This window comes from Glandiceps talaboti, chromosome 4, assembly GCF_964340395.1.
Source record: "Glandiceps talaboti chromosome 4, keGlaTala1.1, whole genome shotgun sequence".
NCBI lineage: Eukaryota > Metazoa > Hemichordata > Enteropneusta > Spengelidae > Glandiceps > Glandiceps talaboti.
Genome location: NC_135552.1, coordinates 25539669 through 25563241, shown reverse-complemented (window position 1 = coordinate 25563241; position 23573 = coordinate 25539669). Strand labels below are relative to the sequence as shown.

The 23573-nt window shown below is 34.3% G+C and overlaps 2 protein-coding genes across 2 annotated transcripts; one reads left to right on the top strand and one right to left on the bottom strand.

Annotated features, from left to right (window-relative positions):
- The first annotated feature begins 119 nt into the window (after positions 1-119).
- On the top strand, positions 120-22332 carry LOC144433529 (lanosterol synthase-like). The gene is made up of 20 exons (XM_078121835.1): positions 120-239; positions 1285-1447; positions 1950-2088; positions 2687-2795; positions 11614-11735; positions 12392-12488; positions 12764-12899; positions 13318-13426; positions 13710-13828; positions 14268-14365; positions 14742-14769; positions 15410-15589; positions 15873-16022; positions 16552-16648; positions 17156-17261; positions 17454-17519; positions 18060-18140; positions 20143-20313; positions 21244-21322; positions 21983-22332. Exons 1-20 carry the CDS (start codon positions 223-225, stop codon positions 22124-22126), a joined length of 2211 nt encoding a protein of 736 aa, XP_077977961.1. The 5' UTR covers positions 120-222; the 3' UTR covers positions 22127-22332.
- LOC144433530 (microfibril-associated glycoprotein 4-like) lies at positions 3454-19224 on the bottom strand. The gene is made up of 3 exons (XM_078121836.1): positions 19094-19224; positions 8776-9216; positions 3454-5592 (listed from the first exon to the last, which is right to left on the bottom strand). Exons 2-3 carry the CDS (start codon positions 9029-9031, stop codon positions 4934-4936), a joined length of 915 nt encoding a protein of 304 aa, XP_077977962.1. The 5' UTR covers positions 9032-9216; positions 19094-19224; the 3' UTR covers positions 3454-4933.
- Positions 22333-23573: the final 1241 nt, after the last annotated feature.

The following is a 23573-nucleotide window of genomic DNA, read 5'->3' as shown; positions in this document are numbered from 1 at the left end:
TCCTGTTATTTGATTGGTTAGAAGATCGTCAGCTCATGTGACGTAATTTTTACGGGATCGCCCCTAGAATATGTAGAATGCATGAATGACAACATTCGAAATGAGGTGACCACAGACGATCCTAATCAAAGTCCAATTTCGTTGCCCCAGCTCAGATTCGATAAAAGTTAGGAGAGTTGAGATCACAGTTTCGGCTGACGAGTTTACACAGGAGCCTACACAATGTCAAAGAGCTACAAGTAAGCCAATATTTCATGATATAAGCATTTTAGCATTAATCAATTTGCAAATCTTGTATTTAGATTGCAGTACTGTAGCGGTGTTCGCTATTTCGCTCTTGGTCCTCCGCTAGAACCTTTTGTAAACCCCGTAAGAAAATAAACAGTAAAACGAACAATGTTGAGTCACACAAAATAAAAGATAAAAAAGTGTTGTAAATAAAAACAAAGCTACAATTATTGCAGCTAGTATTTGACCTAATTACCATAGCGCGATATTCGAAATATTTTAACGTGTATGACAATATAAGATGTCACGCTAAAATAAATATATACCATTCCAGCTATATGTCAAAGTAGTCTTGTTGTGTTTAGAATATCTGAACGCTCTTTATTAAGACTTGTTCGTCGTGTCTGCAGTGTTGCCACGGATTGATGTTTATGAATTATGAAAGTATGTATATCCCTGATCTTGAGGTTGTTCAGATCAAATTGTAAACACATAGTAACATCATAAAATGTCACACGTGGAAGTTAAACCACATCTTTAATAACTTCTCTGTCCCACTACACTACAACTCTTTCGTTTAGTATCCTTGTTGAAGTTTTCTACTATGGTAGTCCAATTTTATACTAGTATTATTAAAAATATTATTCAGAACGTTTTAATATGTTGTATGCAAATTTCCATAGCTGTAAAATTTGTATGTTTTCATAGCTGTAATAAATGTATTTTAACAATTTGTTGGGTCATTTTGCTCTTCCTTTTTGAATCGTAGAGGTTTGTAAAATGTTCTGCAGAGCCTGTCAATACTATAACACAGAGTGAAAAACCACTAAGTTGCTGCTGCAAATATTTTACTTCTAAAATTGGTGGCTATGGTCTGCCATTGTTTGTTTGTTTGTTTGTTTGTTTGTTTGGTGCTTTCTTTCTTTGTTTCTTTGTTTCTTGCATTTTGACTTGTTTCACTGTCTTATTGTTACCTTTTCATCATATCCATTACTAGTATTTTGTTCATGTTAATATTTACCCCAATTTAATTTATCAAATCCCATATTTTAACAGCCGAAGAAGAGGTGGTCCATATAAGACCAAAGCAGCTACAGAGCTGACAAGATGGAGGTTGAAGAATGTAGAGGGCAGACAGACTTGGCATTACATAGAGAATGGAAAACAACCAGACAGAGAACAGAATATGTTAGAATTGCATTCGTTAGGACTCGATACAGTAAGAAGTTTTTGTTTTTTCCTGTTTTTCCTGAGCACTCCGTCTCTCTCTCAGAAGTTTAATCTCTTTAAATACAAATTGTATTTATGTGATAGTTGAATGTAATAGCCCCAACAGATATGCTACAGAGTTGAAAACTATGGCACAAATGATAGAATACTTTATCATAGACAACAAAAAACAATATATTATACAAACGCAATTAAATTTGAAGAAAAGTTCAATCTTTATTTCATAGATAATGTGAAAATTACTAATTTTATAATAACTGTCGTGATAAAGATATACCCTTATGTGTTTTATCAATCAAAAATTTAGTATTGGTGTTAATTTACTGTAATTATGCTTTGTGTAGATTTGCCCTACAAAACTCTATACATCAATTTTGACAGCTGTTTCTAGTTTTTTTGTAATTTGTGTCACTTACAATACACATGATGTTTGCAACCTTGGTAATTGTATATGTATATGCAACAACCATAACCAATGTTTTTATTTGTAGGGAAAGTTTGCCCCACCTTTACCAAAGGCTAAATCAGCACAAGAATCAGCTACCAATGGAATGGCATTCTATTCTAAGTTACAAACTGAGGATGGACATTGGGCTGGTGATTATGGTGGTCCTTTATTTCTTATGCCAGGTAAGAATTTATAGACTAAGTGAACATTATGTAGCTCACAAAACTTCACAGGGATAACATCTGAGTGACTTATCGGGATATAAAAAGTATTCTTGGTAGACTTGCAGAACTTGTAAAAGAGAAGAAAAGCTGCTCTCTTTTTAGTTTCATAGCCGTTTTCCCAACATGTAAAGATGATTCTGGAAGGGGACTCTAAGACTTGTGAAATAAAAAAAAAAGGGGGGGGGGGGAGATATAATCTCCTCAACATCCTCGATAGACACAAATATGAGGATTGAACAGTATGCCCTCACATTCAAGTTGTATTTTATCATCAGCGATATTTTAATAAATTTTAACTCTAAGAATACAGCTTCACAAAGTGATACTGTTGATAGTTATGTTTAGTATGACTTGTCCAATGTACATGGTCCCTATGCTATAGTGTGACATATGTCAGATCACACTATGAGGAGGATTAGAAGTGTGTGGTAGACAGCACTGTGCAGTATTAGCAGCATGTATATACCATTAAAGCCAGGATGATAGCATACTTGCACCCAGAAGACATGTTTTTTTTTAAATTTGTTTATTTGTTTCACTTTATAATTCATTTCAGGTCTATTAATAGTATGTCATATGACCAATGTCAAGTTAGCAGAGGCTCAAAAAGCTGAGATGATACGTTATTTGAGATCTGTGCAATCACCAGCTGGAGGATGGGGACTGTAAGTACAATCTCAGACCACTAAAAAGAAATCCTTTTTGTGATCTGAGGTACAAAAGATACTAATTTTATGAAATGACAGTTGGTGCAACAGGAGTGTTACATGTAATGTTCTAATGTAAGTTTTAAGTTACTTTCACATACCCTGACTGGTGCTAAAACTAAAAGCTAGCTCAAACATTACTGGTTACACAGGTAACTTTTAATTACAACTTCCATAACTTAATCTGGTAATATATGTTTTTACTGTGCAAATAGCAAAATGCACATCCTAAAGTTTAGAAAATGAACAGAGCCAATTGGCAATTATTAGACAATGTCGTGAACTTTCTTCAACCAAAATAATAGTACAGTACTCTGGCTGTGGTAATAGTTTCTGCAAAAGCTGAATTGTTGTAACAAATGTAACATACATACGTACGTACGTACGTGCGTGCATGCATGCGTACGTACATGTGTGCGTGCGTATGTACGTATGTACACACACACATATACATACATACATACATACATACACACACATACATACATACATACATACATACATACATACATACATACATACATAATAAAACACAATTAACAGAAGGTATATCTTTAATACTGACATAAAAGCCAAATTAATGTAGTTTTTATGTTTATTAATGATAGAAATACTAAGCATATCATAAATGGTGTGTTATTATTTTCTAATAATAATATTAGTTTTATGTGATATTTTCTATTAAATTTTCTACTGATCTGGACAACCCTGGTTTTGCTCTGATAGTGTGACTACAATTATATGGTAGTCAAAGTGCCACATCCATGCGGTCACTTAAAAAATGACGGGTCAGTCAGTCAGTCAGTCAGTCGGAATTAAAAGAGAAAAAATGAGGAAAAAATTAAGTGTATGAGTACATTTTGATGACACTGTACTTTCAATTCATAATTATCGTACTTGAACACTCTGAATGACATAGAAATGGCAACTAAAATCAGATGGAAACTTTAAACCATGTGTTCTATATTAAATTTCTTGAATTTCAGCAATAAACAATAATTTTTGCTCAGAGCAACATAGAATTAAGTAAGACCTCTCTGATAAGGGTTCCTGCAAAGGTTCAGTTGGTGTAAAAATTGTTTACAAATTGATTATGAACTACCCTTCATCAAGTTTGAAAAGATCACCTGACATTGACTACCAGGTATTTACCATGGACATGACTACCAGGTATTTACCATGGACATAGCTACCAGGTATTTACCATGGACCTGACTACCAGGTATTAACCATGGACCTGACCATCAGGTATTTACCATGGACCTAGCTACCAGGTATTTATCATGGACCTGACTATCAGGTATTTACCATGGACCTAGCTACCAGGCATTTACCATGGACCTGAGTATCAGGTATTTACCATGGACCTAGCTACCAGGTATTTACCATGGACCTGACTCAGGTATTTACCATGGACCTAGCTACCAGCCATTTACCATGGACCTGACTACCAGGTATTTACCATGGACCTGACTACCAGGTATTTACCATGGATCTGACTACCAGGTATTTACCATGGACCTGACTACCAGGTATTTACCATGGATCTGACTTCCAAGTTCTTTCTGTAGACCTGACTACCAGGTATTTACCATAGACCTGACTACCCTAACCATAGACCTGTAATATAGTGACAGACATTGATCTTAAATGGTAATTGTAAATATTCAACCCTGGACTATATGTTACACCTTTTGAATTCTGAGAAGTATGTGAGAATATGCATGGTTCAACATTTGTAACTTGTCAAATCTTAAAATGTGGTAATATTGTACAATACACATTTAGTAAAGAAATTTGAGTCTAAAGTCAGGAATTTCTCTGATTAATTTGTCTGTGGAATTATTTTCCATATGTCTGGCAATTTATTTCATTTAATCAAGAAATACCAGCTGTACCAAATTTAACCCTGCTATAAGTGATGAATTTTAATAACTGTTTACAATTTGTCATGATTTTTGTGAACTACGTAATGTTAAATCTTTGATGTCAAGGTTTTCATGCAATGAAATATTTTAAGCTTAATTCTTAGAAAATGTCAAATATTAGCGAGATCAGTGATTATTTTGATTTGATCAGGTCTTATAGTTTTTTATTTATTCTGGTTGTTGTAGTTTGATTTTCATAGTAACAGTCTTCATAGAATATCCGTATTTATTTTTCCAAGTTTTCCATTCAACTCCAGTGGCATAGGTCTGAAATGAATATCTCCCAGTGTGGTGATAAACACCATTCAGATTAGACCAATGGCAGGAACGATACCACCATGCTGACTCATGAAGTACAGCACAATTCTCATGACCAGAAACATCGTTGTCAGTGTCACGTGTACTGAATTGTTGTCCATCATGATACGTCAACGAGTCACCAATATCTCCACTGTACCCATCAATATCCAACCGATATTTGTCGTTTTCATCACCAAGTTCAAACATATTGTACTTAGCATGTCCGGCGTTGCCTTCCCAATCTTCCATCTCAATATGTAACTGATACTCTCCCTGACTAGTTAGTTGATGAATGTGTTCATTTCCTAACCAGTATTCACCGTCAAGTTGACCGAATCCTTTCTTGTAGTCAGCCCAGTCTCGATTGAATGATACTGATCCATCCATGCGTCGCTGAATGACTGTCGATGCACCAGTGATGTCAATTTCACACCATACGTGGAATGACTTGGGGGCATTTTTAGGTTGTACTAAGTATATACCACTTTTATGTTTGATGTTTCTATCAGTCATCAGTTCCTGACAGTCTGCAAAAATAAAGGAAAAGAAATTAAACAGATGTGAAATGTTTATTTCATAATCTACATAAGGCTTGTAAAATGCAGGTCTCTGATTAGTTGGTATCTAGCTTTGTAGAGGTGTGTCTGTGTGTGTGTGGATAGTTTGGTATAAATGTTATACCCAGTGAGGGCGCTCTTCTTATTTGACTGGTCAGTGCTGTGAAACCACTACACTAATTTACGTTCACCAACATTCACCAAAAAAAATTCACCAAAGTATTTTAGTTTACCACAAATCTGCACATTTCTTATCTATCAACATCATCAGAGTTGAGTTGAAAAATGAAAGTGAAAAAGTCGTCATGAGTTATACTTTGAACAATATGCTGTTTCTCCAAAATATACTGACATTATCAGGTTCATGATAAGCATGTTCAAAATTAACTTGCAAAGTTCAATGTTGTCACTCTACGACCGAGTGTGTGAATGAGGCTGGAAACACACAAACATCATGGCAACATCTTTGAAAAAATTCTGTTGATTTTGTGAGTTTAGAGGGTAAAATGTAATTCTGACAGTTGCACATTTTTTGTCTACATAATAAAGTACATGTACGTCACAAAATCACATACTGTTTTTGAGGCATGAGACCTTACTGTGTGTTTGACAGCGCCCTCACCCTTTGAACAAGGTGTAGGTTTATTTTATCAGTCAGGCAGTGTAAGGACAACATCTAATGAGTATATTATCTGCCACAACATGTGATTTGCAGAGCCACAGGATGTGGCAGAGAGATAAAGAAACACAACACAAAGTTCAAGTATGTCCTTGATAATTATATCAACATGTGTTCAGCATGTTTGGTTTATAATTATGTTTCAGGTTAAAGATGGTTTTGAACGTGGTATATTCTGATAATGGAGTAACTGATTTATTTTCAACTTTTTGAGAATTATAAATTATATATAAACTGACCTTCACCCAAACAGAATAAACATATATCACATATATTTACACTTGTACTGCATGCCAAGTATGTTGTTTGTCATAAGTTGTAATGAAATATTACCAATTTGAAGTGGAAATGAAATCACTTTGAAACACACCTTTTGACTGAAAATAACCCCCCAAGGACCACTTGTATACACTTATTTGTCACTCACTTTATACAAATATTACATTAGAGTGTGAAATTAAAGATAAAAAGTTATCTGTGTTTCACAACCGTGAGTGGTTCAGGAATTTGTCGGATGCTTACATTTCTACTCAAATGTACAATCCATTGTACTAAATATGTTTAGTCTGAAAACTGAGAAAGTATGAATAAAATTTGCCTGGCCATCTTGTATGTGCAAAATTTAACATTTTCGCAATTTATATTATACTGCATAATTATATTACATTTTTATCTGCATTTCTACAAATGCATACGTTGGTAAGGAAATTTAATGATATGGTTTCCATGATGGTCGTAACACTAATGAAAGAATTATATGTCTATATAAGTTATATGGCCAACATCATCTGCAAGTTAATTCTTTAAAAAGTTGTCATGCCACCCACAACCATATATTGAATCAGGACTTAAGACAAAATCAAATCATGGCTTAAAAGACAAAATCATGAGTGAATGTTTTCACAGACTCTGCCAAGACGCTATGCCATACTCATAAAAAACCTAAAAAATCCTGTTCATGTAACTGACATTCTCATAAGCCAGCATATTTTTTCAGGCGATGCAATTAAAACAGTGAGTCTCAGATGGTGCCTAAGGAGCCCAGTGGTTGTACAATAATGGCTACTACCCTGTCATCCAAACAGTTTTTGTTAAAAGTTGCTTCTATCCATAGATATTATGACTATTTTTTCATTTCTTTAATAGTACCAGAATGATTATTGTTAAAAATTTTACAACATCTCCAAACTCTGGTCAACTATAATGAAATGGTAGTAATTTATTGTCTCTACATATTAGGATTATTTATTAAGTATATCATAAATATAATAATTTATATTGTATGATTTATATTTTTATGACTTTTTGTGGTACAATATATGTAGAGTATAACCTTTAGTATGAGTAAGATGGCCTACTTTATTGGTATTCTATTAACCATACAACTTATTTATCATTGTATTGTTTAGGCAGAATAGAGAAAACCATTTTGATTTTTAAATAATTTGCAACTGGTTATACAATTTTTATACCCACTACTTTTTTTTTCTTTGACTCTGACTTTTATTCAGTTCCTGATTAAAAAAAACCAGTAAGTTTTTACCAAGTGTAATTCAAGAACATTCTGTGTATTATAAATGTTTTTTGTGACTTTTTTTTTAAACTACACATGAAAATCCTTGTTTCAGTATTTTCCCTGTAAGATGCATGGTCAGCAGTGTTTTTGCTAAGTTTGCAGAACCCTGGTAAGAGGGAATATGGTAAAACTGACTGACAGTTTCCAATACATTGTACCATAATGTTGGTGGGAATCCCAGTAAAATGATAGGGGAACTCAGGTAGATTTTACCTGCTTACCACCCTTTAATATAATGATAATAATAATAATAATTTAATTTATATAGCGACTAAAATCCACAGACAGTGATCAGAGCCGCTTAAAAGACAGAACAAGCATAAAAAGTATAAAAACTGATTTCCAGATCTAAGAGAAGGCAAGATTAAAATGATGCATTTTCAGCATACATTTAAAAACATTGGAATTATCACAACGACAGAAGAGGGAGAGGGAGAACAGTCCATAAAACTGGGGAAGCAACGCTGAAAGCCCTGTCACCATGGTTTTTTTGTCCTGGCTGTAAATGTAAAGTTTGATATGATCAGCAGAACATAGACTACGCCCCAGGACATAGAGACTGACTAACTCACTAAGATATGGAGGACCTGAACCATGAAGACATTTAAAAGTGATGACTAAAATCTTATAAATAATATGGTAACAATTAAACATTGGTCAGGGTCAATATAATTACATTGAAACTCATGACATATTACCGGTAAGCAGATATATAACAACACACATGAACTGGCTCAAAACCTGGCTGTGACGGCAATGAGAAGAACAAATGAACAATCAGTCTACCATTGATATAAAATTGATAGTTGAGTGAACAAACACAAGAAAGATGATCTAGGTAAATATTGCATTCATATAATATTATGTATAGCCTTGAAGGGACCTTGTAATCACATACCTTGGTAGATAGACATAGTATAATATGTAGCTCCATTATTAGATCCTCCTCTGTTCACAGCAGCTTCTAAAGTTTGCACTCTTGTTGTAAGTTTGTCCACTTTACTCTCTAAAGTTTCACAGTTACACATATCACCTGGTGGTACTACAAATGTGTATGAACGGCATGCCTGGTCTCCTGTCACTGTGGTTGCCTGCAAACAGACACTACCAATATTAAGGATAAGCAGAACGGACGCCAGTATGAAGGACTTCATTTTTAATTTAACTGTGTGTACTCTGTATACTGCAAACCTTAAATACTAGGTCCAACAACCAACACTTTGCTCTGGATGTTTTGTACACTGCAGGCGTCAACACATCAGGCCTGTCAATCAATAGTTCACCCTGTGGGATGTTTTGCAGACCTCGGTAAATCAGGTCCATCAATCAACACTTCGCCCTACCATGTAGAAACAAATAAAAGCAATTATTATGACTGCATGGTTTGTTTTTGTTACTTATTAACACTTTGTCAAGCCAGCTGGATGACATTCAATGTAAACTAATTCAAGGTTTAGTTATTGATTAGTTTATGAGGTGGAAGAGGTGGAAGACGTGTACTTCGTAATGTTATAAGTGTTTTATCACCAGATATGTCTCTGTATAAGGTACTATAAACAGATAGAAAAGATATACCTGTCAGTTCAAATCACTAGGATTAATCTGTAAACATATCCACCAACGGAGAAAACAAAAGGACCAAAATATTTTTTAAAAAGGCAATTGAGCATAATAAAAATATGATATGACAGTGGCCAGAAACAGGATATTACCATGGTAATAGGGATAATGGTAGAAGTTGAAATGACTCTCAAATATCAGAATTAATAGGATATTGATATTTTGAATTATGATAATTTTGATTGTCATTGAATTGTTCAATTGTTTGTCAGCATGCTAGTGTTGAATACAGTGATAAAACTGACACATAGCAAAGTACTTTTTGAAAACCCACTGAGGTGCAAAAACTAGTTGAACATTTACTCATTTATTGCTGACAAGATTTGTTTGATGACGAATGTTGAATGAGAATCCATACAAAACAAATTAAGTTCATAAGTTTAGAAGTATCTTGACCCCATCTGATGTAGTTTTACAGATAATGTTCAAAGTTGTATAGTTTTGAATATTTCAACAACAAAAAAAGCCAATCGTAATATTAGTTATTAACACACATGGTGACTACAAGGTATTCACCATTCTCTAGTTTTGACATATTGACATTTCAACCCTTCACTGTCAGATAAATATGAAATGTGTGGTCACAGGACTTGAAATGGTAGTAAATATTAACACATTTTAATAAAATTTGACCACAATTCTTCAACGTTGGTTGTTTTTATGAGACTAAAATATAACCAAGTTCAGATTTGTCAGAAAGTTACAGAAAAACAGAATTTTTGTTTGTTAGAATTTTGGCAGGAATGGTGCTGGATTAGGAAAGATAAAGTTATGTGTATAGGTTATATAGAAGGTTGATATTAAAAGTAACTAAGAAACTGATAGCAAAATATGAAACAAAACAGAATTTCAAAATAATATTGATAAAAGTTTTCAATTGTTTATATAAAATATCTTACAACATACATTGTTTGGAAATTATCAGTATCAAGATAAATGATAAATGTAAAGTTTGATAACCCTATGCTTTGAATGTGTTGAAATTCTGCCAAGAAAACAAGCCATTGTATGTTAACTATGAAGCATAATAACAGTACAAAAGATACAATCATACACATACATGTATTGATAATTACATTTATTTAGTAAAATCAGAAAAAAATACTCATGATAAATCAAAGCGTCTGTTTGAAATGATCTCATGATAAATCAAAGCGTCTGTTTGCAATGATCTCATGGTCAATCAGAGAGTCTGTTTGCAATGATCTCATGGTCAATCAGAGAGTCTGTTTGAAATAATCTCATGATAAATCAGAGTCTGTTTGAAATGATCTCATGATCAATCAGAGAGTCTGTTTGCAATGATCTCATGGTCAATCAGAGAGTCTGTTTGAAATAATCTCATGATAAATCAGAGTCTGTTTGAAATGATCTCATGATCAATCAGAGAGTCTGTTTAAAATGATCTCATGATCAATCCAATGTATTACTAACAGTGTAATCATGGGAATGATTGTATTGGTTAAAGTCAGTCACATGATTAAAGGACAAAAATCATGTGATTTATCTTATGAGGTAGAAATAATCCAGCAAATAACCACATTTTCAAAAAATCAAGTGACCAATTGTTTAAATTTCAAATTATTATTGGGGTTATCAAACAAGCTTAGGTACCAGATGGTAAATGTATCAAGAGGATCACAATATGTAAATTCAAATGTAGCTTGTCAAGCGTTCGATTTTATACAATTCCAAATAGAAATTATCATTTTCCCTATTTACGTGACAGCATGTTTGTAATATGATGGCAATTATCAAATATGGTTTTACATTTAATGATTAGCTTTGAATCGATATAATATACAAATTATGATAATAGAAATAAAATCCACAGCTAATACTAGTTTTGTATTATTTTGAATCAATACCTGAAATTTCAAATCAAAAGTGTGAGTTATGGTGAACAGATAATAGATTATAGAATTATAATTAAAATCAATGTGAATGATGTTATGGCTTTTAGAAATTCATTTGTCAGGTTTCTATTTTGGATATTTTAATTCTAAAAGAGAATTTTAGGAAAAGAGCTGATGATGGACTTTTAATTAATAGATCTAGAAGTGAAAGAGATGGCTACCTAAAGTAATTGTTGCATGTTTTATTCTCTACCCACCAGACATGTTGAAGGACCTGCCACTGTGTTTGGTACATCATTGAATTATACAGCAATGAGAATATTAGGTGTTGGACCTGATGATGCTGACTTGGTAAAGGCTAGGAATGTATTACACAGTCTGGGTAAGTTAAGTTACGGGAAGGGGGGGGGGGGGGGGTTAGGTGTTGTACCTGATGATGCTGACTTGGTAAAGGCTAGGAATATACTACACAGTCTGGGTAAGTAAGGTTATGGTGGGGGTGGGGGGAGGGGTTAGGTGTTGTACCTGATGATGCTGACTTGGTAAAGGTTAGGAGTATATTACACAGTCTGGGTAAGTTCAGTTATGGGAGTGGAAGGGGGGGGGGGGGTTATAGGGCGATGGGTTTGATGGGGGGGGGGGTGAGGTGTTGGACCTTATAACCCTGACTTGTTCAAGGCTAGGCATAGTCTACACAGTCTTTAAGTTAAGTTATGGGAAGGGAGGGGAGGGGGAGGGGGTGAATGGACCTGATAACCCTGACATGGTAAAACTTACTAAAAGCTAGAAATGTACTTCACAGGATTTTAAAATCATTCATTAAAAAGGTTCATATTAAATTTTCTAACATCTGCAAACATACAAAGAACATAGCATATTTCTATTTCAGAAATTTCAAGACTCCATTTGAATACATGTACAGTCTCCTCAAAAATTCAGTTTTGTCTTCTAAGTCTTACTCTTACTTTATAGCTATAGTGACTGTGATGTATAATCCACAGCTGGTACATTCAGTTTGTAGTATGTTGTCACTTTCAGGTGGTGCTGTGTATATTCCATCCTGGGGCAAGTTTTGGTTGGCAGTCTTCAACTGTTATAGTTGGGATGGTATGAATACGTTATTACCTGAGATGTGGTGAGTATATATTTATACATAAAACTACAATGATTAGAAGTTAGAAGGGGAGGATAGATAACATAATGCTGAACTCCTACAAAGTGTTAGACTTCAGTAACTGTTCTACTATGAATAATGTACCTGGAAAATTTTACTTATAGGAGAATAGGTCTTAGACTATGTTAATGATAACAGAGGGTTGTCAGTGGCCTAGCAGTTAGCTATTTCACCTCTCACCACTGCAGTCTGGGATAGTATATTCCCCAATTGTATTTTTACCATTTTAAATGTAGGTTATTTCCAACCTGGATGCCAGCCCATCCTTCTACACTGTGGTGCCACTGTAGACAAGTGTACTTGCCAATGTCCTACTGTTATGCTGCCAGAATAACAGCAGCTGAGGATGATCTCATCAGATCTCTCCGTAAGGTATGATTTAGAAAACATATTATATCATACATGTACATGATTTACTCATTGTGTATTTGATGTTCGAGTATTTTCAGAACAGGTTTTTCATTGCGGGTAAGGTTACTGTTGCCTGTGTGGAAGTATTTAACTATTATTCAGTTTTGAACATCTCCCATTACCAGAGAAAGGGTAATGCACCATTGGGCTAACTAAAGAATCTTTGCAAAAGAAGACTCTTAAAGGCCCATGATTCAGTCTCAGGTCACATTATGTTATCATATTATTTCAGCAATACAGATTTGCTAGATTTTAGTATTCCTTTTATTCAAGACCAACTTTTTCTATAGCTCTGCCCATACATCTGTTTTTCTCACCTAAATTTGAGAATCCACACAGGGCCTTTAAATCATACAAACCATAAATATTGATATTACAGGAATTGTATGTTGAAGACTATGACAGTATAAACTGGACATCACAGAGAAACAATGTGAGAGAACCAGACCTGTATACTCCACATAGCTGGCTACTCAACCTAGCCTATGGTATGTGAACAATTTAAAGTCAAGTCAAAGAATGACCTTTTGTGTGTAGTATTACATACTTTATATTAATTTAGTAAAATGCTAACATAGCAGCTGTGACCCAAAACATTTGATTTGGAGTATGCAATATTATCAGCTGTTAAAATTTAGTAGCTGTCAATATGGTATGTCATGTAGTAGATATATTAATGCATGTAACAGTAATAACCAGGAATACATATATCATAATTCCTTTTTTTTTAATTGCAAATTTTTTCATGAGATATTCCCATTTAATTTGTAGGAGTAATGAATATATATGAAGCATGGCATAGTAGAAGACTACGGCAGAAGGCTATTCAAGAATGCTTTGAACATATCCAAGCCGATGATAGATTTACAAAGTGTATTAGTATTGGACCAGTAAGTCTTCCAACAGTACACCCATAAGGTTCAATTTTGTATGATAATGTCCATCATTTATCAAAGGTGATAATAGGTCTTTAAAGTGCATGAATATTTATTAAGTCTTCCAACAGTACACCCATAAGGTTCAATTTTGTATGATACAGTGTTATTAGTGCAATTGATCAGTTGTTACATTTCCCAACTATATTGTTGAATTCACTGTTGCAAAATTATACCATTTGCAGTAAATATTATTTCTTTACTAAATGCAGTAACATTTCCCAATGACTTTTCCTATTTGTATTCGAAGTTTTCCAGAGTTATTTCTGCCAACATTTTGATTATCTAAGGAAATTTCAAATATGAAAAATAATCATCTAAATTGGTCTTATTTTACATCAAATTTTACAGGAATTAGAAAAGGATTGAAAGCTTTATTTTTTTGACTTTGTAGATTTCCAAGGTTATAAACATGTTAGTAAGGTGGCATGTAGATGGTCCAAACTCTATTGTCTTTAAGCAGCACGTCGATAGAATCTCAGACTATCTGTGGTAAGGAATATCAAATTGTTTACTTTGATGTGTGGCTGTGTTTTACTTTTATTTTGTCTGTTAATTTGTTTAAAAAGTTTGTTTAATAGTCTGTCATTTATAAAACTACTAAGAGTATAATGATTGTTGAAAATACTTGTGTAAAAGATTAACTGATTTACAGAATGTACAAGTTGATTTGTTCACAGTGTATAGGATTTCATAAGGCTAGCTGTCATGGTACTGATTATTTCAGATGCAATACAGATATGACTTCTTTCACATGTTAGACCATCATTGATAAATGGAATTGTTTGTATAGTCTCTTCACAGTCAGCTAGACATGGTGCAATGTATTTTAAACATTGTCAGAATATTCTCTTTTTCTTTTCTGTAGGCTTGGACTTGACGGTATGAAGATGAATGTAAGAATACATTGTGTATTCATTAATAGTTTACAGTAATTGTTTAGTTTTGTATGTATGTATGTATGTATGTATGTATGTATGTATGTATGTATGTATGTATGTATGTATGTATGTATGTATGTGTGTGTATGTATGTGTGTGTATGTATGTATGTATTATGTGTGTATATATATATGTGTGTGTGTGCATGTATGTGTGTGTATGTGTGTATGTATGTATGTATGTATGTATGTATGTATGTATGTATGTATGTATGTATGTATGTATGTGTGTTTGTGTGCATGTGTTTGTGTGGTGGTGGTGGTGGTGGTGGTGGTGGTGGGGTTGTATGAATGTATTGTAAGATCTTTTTGTGTACCAATACATGTTTGTATCGAAGCTATGTTTATATAATTATGCATCTGTGTATGTCTATTAGTGTTCATATGTTTCATAGCTTGAAAGTGTTTTTTAATCACTTTTTTCATTTTATTTTAAAAGATACTCATAACAATTTTAAAGAAAAGATATTGTATTGTCATTAAAAAGCTTTGCTACTTGGTGTCAATTGATAATTCTCACTTGCTATTGTTAAACTGATAAGTGATAAATGCCATAGAGTTTATGAAAACCCATGTATATCACAATGTATCACTAGGGTACCAATGGATCTCAGTTGTGGGACACAGCATTTGTAGTGCAAGCATTCCTAGAAGCTGATGCACATAAGAAAACAGACTTCAGTAACTGTCTACAACATGCCCATCACTTCTTTAAGTTAACTCAAGTACCAGACAACCCTCCTGATTATCAGAAATACTACAGACAAATGAACAAGGTAGGAACTTTGTGTTATCTACAGATTAGATTAGATTAGAATAGATTAGATTAGATTAGATTAGATTAGATCAGATCAGATCAGATCAGATCAGATTATTTTCGGCCGAACTGTTTCCATGGTCCACATCACTGAGATAACAATTATATATTCCTTTTGTATTCATTTTGTATATTTGTGTCATAGTTATGTTCTTTGAAAGTGTAGCTTATTTTTGTTATCTGGTGAAATAAATTTCATGGTGACTTCTTAATGTGAAACTGTGTAATTTGATGTTATATAGGGTGGTTTTCCATTCAGTACTCGTGACTGTGGATGGACTGTTAGTGATTGTACAGCTGAGGGTTTGAAGTCTGTAATGTTGCTACAAGAGAAGTGTGCTAACATAAAGAATCATATTCCAGATGAGAAACTCTTTGATGCTGTCAATGTGGTAAATACCCCTCAATTTTCACCCCCACCCCCTCCTCCTGACTAATTCACAAATAGGATCATACAATAATGTAGGGATATACAATGAACCTGTGCCCTCCATGCCAATATGACACATAACTGACTTCACAATGTCATTCTCACACAAACTAAACAAATTCCTATCTGATGCTATGTAATGACAGACAAATGTAATCCCATATCACTTTTAATTAAATCAAAGTTTTACAAGGTGGGAAATAAAGAGCTAGTATAATTGTTTTCATGAATACATACTGTTTTTACATTTCCCCTATAGACATATCAGTGATATATAATTGCAATGAGAAAGTTAGATTGAGCAATATACAGACTAGTACAGTATATACTTCTATTGAAATTATACAATTATGTATTTTTAGAATTATCATGCACCCTCTCATACCAAAAGTTTAAAGTTCACTTTGCTATACATGTAGACTATCAAAATAGTAACTTACTCTGTAGATATATCTGAAACAGCCATTCTTTGATTGTTTGGACTATTACAGTTACTAAGTATGCGTAATTCAGATGGTGGTTTTGCTACTTATGAGACCAAGAGAGGGGGACATCTCTTGGAACTGTTGAATCCATCAGAAGTGTTTGGTAAGTTACACACTAGAAATTTAAAAAGACATGTGAACAGTTTCAGACATCTTATGTATAATGAATGACTTGACTGTTACCACTCCTACCTATCTGTGGGAGTGGAAGACAGATGTACATGTATATCGAAGTCTAATATATTGCTTTTTAGCTACAAATATGGTAGCCATTCGGTCAAGTTTGCATGTGTTGCAAAACAAAGTGATATGCATATGTCCCATATGATATGTCACCTTTGTACCAGGTTTGAATTCGCATTGCACTCGATTTGATTGAGACATATTTTGATACTTAGTATTGTAATCATATCTTTTTTATAAAATTCATTTGATGATAACCCAAATGTATCGTTATAAATATTGGAAATTTTCATAGCATGTACATCATATCTAACCTAGTAACCCCTAAACTATGGTTTAGTCTATTGTTTTCCATGATAAAACTGGACATGTACACTTGGAAATAGGGGATGAAAGGACTAAAACCATTTCCATCTTTTATACACAGGTGATATTATGATAGACTACACATATGTAGAATGTACTTCAGCTGTGATACAAGCCTTGAAACACTTTCATGATTTCCACCCAGAACATAGAAAAGATGAAATCAGGTAATTGTATACACATGTTGATGTACCATGGATGGAATGAAAAGACTGGATTTTTTGATAATTTGTAGTGGTCTTATTAGTAAACAGGGTTATTGGATCTTGGATCTGATGATTATATATTCATAGACAATATGATATCATATTCTGATATATTTGTAAAAAGTATGACATTGTATTTTGATATATTCATAGAAAGTCACTTGATGATGGATTGGAATATATCAAGAAGGAACAAAAAAGAGATGGATCATGGGAAGGGTAAGTTATCTATAATGTATAGTAGATTATTTTGCACTTTGTTGTTTGTTTACTCCAATCTTCCAAATAGTGCAAATATTTACATCAAATGATCAAGTTCTGGTGGATGGATGAATGGATGGATGCATGTGAATGAATGGATGGATGGTTGGATGGATGCATGTGAATGAATGGATGGATGGGTGGATGGATGGATGCATGTGAATGAATGGATGGATGGGTGGATGGATGCATGTGAATGAATGGATGGATGGGTGGATGGATGGATGCATGTGAATGAATGGATGGATGGGTGGATGGATGGATGTGAAATTATGATTTTTGACCAACAAAATATGGACCTGAATATGTGTCTATGTGTTTTGTGGTTATGGTTGGGGTAGGGATGTGGTTAGAGAGAGTGAGGGGGGGGGGGAGAGCCGATAACACACATATAGGAGAAACAGACACACTCCTATGGACGGATATAGTCTTATGTGTAGTACTAGTATTGTTGAACACAATTTTTATTTCATTCTTTACATTTTTGACTGTTTTCAGTTCATGGGGTGTGTGTTTCACATATGGTACTTGGTTTGGATTAGAAGCATTCTCAGCAATGGGCTACAGATATGATCTAGGGTAAGTACTTTATCTAGTAAGTTATTTGCAGCACAAAGAAATAAAACATGTTTTGTATTATAAGTAGTTACATCTACCTGTGACTTCCTGAGCCTATTCATCAGGTTTCTCTATTGGCATAGTAATACATTGTATTTGGAGACACTCTAAGATCTTTTTTTACCACAACTGTGACGTTATTTTCTCTCAAGATTCTTACCCTCTTGACATAAACATTGTAAGTAATCAAAGAAAATATGAAATAATGGCTATTATGTCATTCTGATAACCAATTAACATTAACGTCTATCAGAAAAGAACTTGTTGGATGTTACATAAGTAGAAAGTTAACTTTATAATCTAATGAGTGAAAGTCACAATGTATTGAATACTGTCTCTAGAATGCTAGTAAGCTGTGTATTTATCCAGACAAGACAATCCAATCCGTCTTTGGTTTATGTAGGGAATGATCCAAGTGGGCAGGGAATTAATTACAGTGTCTGAGCACTTGTTGTTGTGATCTAATTGAATGTAAATAGCCTCTGGCAAATGGTTGATGAACTGCATACATTGATTGAGGTTGTAATTGCAGTAGACCATTGAGAATAGAACAACTGAAATTTTTTGTAAACAAGTGAATTTATTTTGGATTCAAGAATATTTCAACAACAGATGTCACTTCACATCATGTATACTATGTTGTGGTGAAATTCTCCAGAAGTTTTCATTTTTGAAAGGGGTAATATCTGTAACACCAAATGTGTCTGAGATCATAACTACATGACAAACACACTTAAAGTATATTCTGAGAGTAGCTTGTCATGTTGTAGACATTCCTCCTGTCGACCACCCTGTTTATCATTTTAACATCCTAAGACACTCATTTTGTGCAGAACGCAAAAAGAAATGCATGTTTTGATTATCTTGTAACTGTACGAATGAAAGTTGAAAATAGAGAAATTGACAAATCTTACCTTCTAGTTTGTTGGTGATATCCAGAAAGGCTAGCCAATGCAAATTACACTTTGTGTTGAGCTATGTCTGTACATTGACAATACAGGAGAAAATTGTCTGTGGTCTGTGTTACCAGCCTTGTTAGAACTACTCTAGTAGTACTAGGGTAGTACAATTATTCAGGCTTAGACTGCTTTCATAGTCTTTGTATGAAAACAAAAGAGTTTTAAGTAGACTCATTCAACACCAGAGGTAGCCTTGTCTTTGTGCCAATTCTTGTCAAGAAAAGAGATGAATGTTTCCCCTTTGGGTGATTTCAGTTCTCACCAATTGACAGTGTAGGTGATGTCTGATACCATGTATGTATGTATGTATGTATGTAGACACTTAACATGTTAATTTACATAGTCAAGGACTGGCATTACTAAATGCTCTTGGCCTCTTTGAAAGTCTTCTCTGCTGTTTACCACTTTATATGCAGACAGAAGCACTTCAAATCAGTAGTATGGTAAAATCCAATTTATTTATAGATCTGTTGTATCCATGCCCATTCAAATTTTCTCACTTACATTAAACAGAAAGTTTGAAGTGCCTGCATTGCTACCAGCTGACGTACATGTCCATATGCATTTTTGTGAAATTCTGTTGATGCAAATCTTACAGACACCATCTAAGAAATCCATTCAATCTTACTATTTGGTTTGTTTATGGTTGGTTCATAAACTGACAGGCCATGCAAAGAGATGACTGAGGATGTAATTTGTTGATATGAAAAGTAAAATAATGAGAAATATATCAATAACGTTCCCCTCTTGATGAACAGCGCCACCAAGTGTTAAAAGTAGAGCAGAAAAAATGTTCATTACTGATACAGTAGAAATATTTTAATAAGACTTATTTCAGATATCAAATGCCCAATTGTAGTAAGAAAAATGGGAAAAACTGCAGAGATAGCAAACACGACAGCAAGAAAAATGATAAATGAAATATGAATACATCATCAGATATTGGCACATTTGTGGGCTTGCACAAAGATCACAAAATGTTGTGTTTTTTTGTTGAACTATAGGACTGCTACCCAGGAAGTGAAAAAAGCCTGTGAATTTTTGTGTAAGAAACAGATGTCTGACGGTGGGTGGGGAGAGAATTTTGAATCTTGTGAAGAAAGGAGATATGTAGAATCTGAAACATCACAGATTGTCAATACTGCATGGGCCTTGCTTGGATTGATGGCTGTCAGGTAGATAATGGACTTTGTATAATGTATTAGTCTCAGTCACCCAGACTCTCCACCCCCAGCAGAGATGGAACAAGATGGCTGCATGGAGAGGCTGGCCTACAATATGACATTTGTAGTCAAATCACATGGTGGTAACTTTTGCTATGAGTAGTTTGTTTAATCTCCTAGTGATGATGATTTTCTAAAAGTTAATGTACAATGATTTCTGTTAAATATATACAGAGTTGATGAACAGTAAAATTTGGAATCTCTTTCATCCAATCACTGACTGTCACAGATCTTTACAGCAGCCATGTTCCTCCTTACACAAATGACCTTTGCAATGCCTGCAACTCTCACTTGGCCAAGAAGTGAGCCATCAGTGGTAAGACTGGGTGACTGAAGCTATATAATGTATGTGTGCATGCATGCATACATTTGTGCGATGTGTGTGTATCTCCTGTGTAAATTCATGAAAATTATGGCGATTGTCATACTTCAGGAGAGAAATTTCCCTCATCAACAGTGCATTTTCTTCATTCAACAAAGGAAAATATGAGCGACCTAAGGGGCCTTATCATTATGAGTCAATGGATGAGTAGTGACAAAGCCTGAGCTCAAAGTACCGGGGTATTTTTACTGGAAAATGAATAAAAATTTGGGGGATGATGTATGTAATTATACCTCCACAAGCATAGTTTATGAAATATAGGGAAAAATAATGGCAATTCAGATCATTTTGATTCATATTTCAAACACCACAGAACAAATAATTTAGATGATGTGAGTTGTCATGACTCAGACAACCAAGGTATAAAACCCATATTTTTGTTTGAACATGTTCAACCTGGCTTGTGTACGATATAAAGTATATTTTTATAGAGTATATCGTTTATTAGGATCTGATAATATTTGACAGAAAGGAAATGTTGTATGATTTGTTTATTTCAGATATCCTGATGTATCTGTACTTGAGAGGGGAATCCAACTACTAATGGCCAGACAACTCCCCAATGGTGATTGGCCACAGGTACGCTTTCTCAAGTCAATGTAGCTTGCACCTTGCAAATAAAAGTCTGTAACTTTTGCTGTTATTTTGTTCAAGAAAACTCCAACCTATTTTCAGTTAAAATCAAGATTAAAAACCTGGGTCACCATACACATTTTGGACATGTTGGAAATAAAGGTCAAAATGGTATCAAAATTATGTTAATTCAGAATCCAATATTGTCACTGTATACTGTGTTTAAACTCTAAGGGGGTGGGGGTAAAAGACTGTGACCCCTCAATTTTCTTTCAGTTATTTCTAAAGGACCAGTAAAACACTTTCACACAACAATATTTTGAGAGATGTTAAGAACTCTGATTTTCAGATAAATTAATACCCGAGATACATCCTTCATGTTAACTATGAAGGAATGAGTATAAGGAATGATAACATTATAAAGTAATTTATCCAGTCCTACCTGTCACAGTAACCAGTCAATGTTAAGTAACCAATGAATTCACATCATGAGAGGGCAGTGTTGGGACATTTTGTGAACTCACAGGTGTTCTGATAATGGCAATTCAACAAATGTAGTGTAAGAGTCAAATGTTGGAGATACTTGTGTAATGATGGTGAACCTTACTCTTGTGTACCTTTCACCTGTGTATATAACTATCTAGTAACCTGTTTGTTTACCAACAGGAAAATATCAGTGGTGTCTTCAACAAATCCTGTGCTATCAGCTATACCAGCTACAGGAACATTTTCCCAATCTGGACTCTTGGAAGATTTTTCCATCTCTACCCAGGTAGTAGCTTAGCCAGCCAACCAGCTAATGGATTGTAAAGATGTGGTCAGTAGCCACTGTAGACAACTCAACGTGATCAATGGCTTGCTGCGAGGTATATGATACTATCCTGACAGTAGGCTCATTAGACACTACTTCCATATACTCTGAACAAGAATAACTCAATGACAATGTAAAGCCTCTAAGTAACACCAAATTTTCTGAAACCCAACAATGAAACGTCTTGGTTGAGTGAAGAAGATATTTTCAACAAAATATTAGCCTTTTTGTGATTTTGTGCCTTCATGTAGTAATGTTAGATGTGAAATGTGTAAAATTTTAAAACAATATGTGCACTCTTTTGAATGAAACTCAATGTGGCGGCCTTGGCATTTGTAATAATTGTGAAAAGGGTTAGTCTGACATTTAACTATTTTGGAGTTTGAGGAATTTCACAATTTTTAAGAGTATTTTCAATCCACTACTGAGGATAGTGCCATCATGCACACTTTTAAATACTTTGTCACAATGTTTTTTATGTATAGAGACATTCTCATCAAACTGATGAGTCAGAATAATCCTACAAATACTAACCTAAGCTCATTCATGATTGGGTAAATTTTGTAAGTCTTAGAGTTCAGAGAGTTTTTTGGCCAATCAGACTGAGTGATGAATATTGTGGGAGGCGCGACATATTTATCTATCAGTAGAAAATAAAAATTACACCTTGGGTAGTTGGTACGTTGTATTTTTCTCATAAACAGAATGATGTATCAAATTTCATGCAAACTTGACCATAGAACAGCTCATGACCAGATAATTTGGGACAATGCTAAAATCAAGATTATTATGTGAAAATGTCTCTTTATTCAGTATTGACATGACATTGTGTATACTTTGCCAATCCTTCCATCTCATATTTGTGCAGTGTTTGAAATCAGTTATACATATTGGATAAATAGATGGATAGGAGCCATTTTCGTGGCATTCTCCCAAGTGGAGCCTGTTTTCAAATCATGTTTCCTATAGCGTGTCAGAGCTCATGTGGTAATAATAATATAATAATAATAATAATCTTTATTTATACTGGGTAGTTCTATAAGCATATAAACACTTGTCTCCCAAGAAGTCCAGTGAGGGCCATCCCTCATGGGTTCAGTGTTAATGCAGGAGGAAACTGGAGTACTCGGGGAAAACCTGCGTTGTTCGGTAGAGGCAAACTGAACGACATGTGGTGATTCAAATTTCTGACCAATGTACTATGTACAATGTGTGCCATGTACTATGACAGAACCCATCACAAACAAGTACAAGTGTGGTGGACTCCGGGTATTTACACTATTGCTTGTGCACTTATATAAGTGTAGGGAGCAGAAAACAATGCAAAGCGTGTGTGTTAATACCCCAGAGTAGACATACTAGAACTCATAAGTCAAGGGGTTCTGTTATTATTACATGCTTATCTGAAACAGCAGATTTCCATAAAAATCGTACTGTGTGATGAAC

Coding starts and splice junctions, on each gene's coding strand:
- LOC144433529 (XM_078121835.1), top strand. Junction 14,770..15,409: donor TTGACGGTATGAAGATGAAT/GTAAGAATACAT, acceptor ATGTATCACTAG/GGTACCAATGGATCTCAGTT. Junction 21,323..21,982: donor CCAATGGTGATTGGCCACAG/GTACGCTTTCTC, acceptor GTTTACCAACAG/GAAAATATCAGTGGTGTCTT.
- LOC144433530 (XM_078121836.1), bottom strand. CDS start 9,031: ATGAAGTCCTTCATACTGGCGTCCGTTCTGCTTATCCTTAATATTGGT. Junction 5,593..8,775: donor TACTATGTCTATCTACCAAG/GTATGTGATTAC, acceptor TTATTTTTGCAG/ACTGTCAGGAACTGATGACT.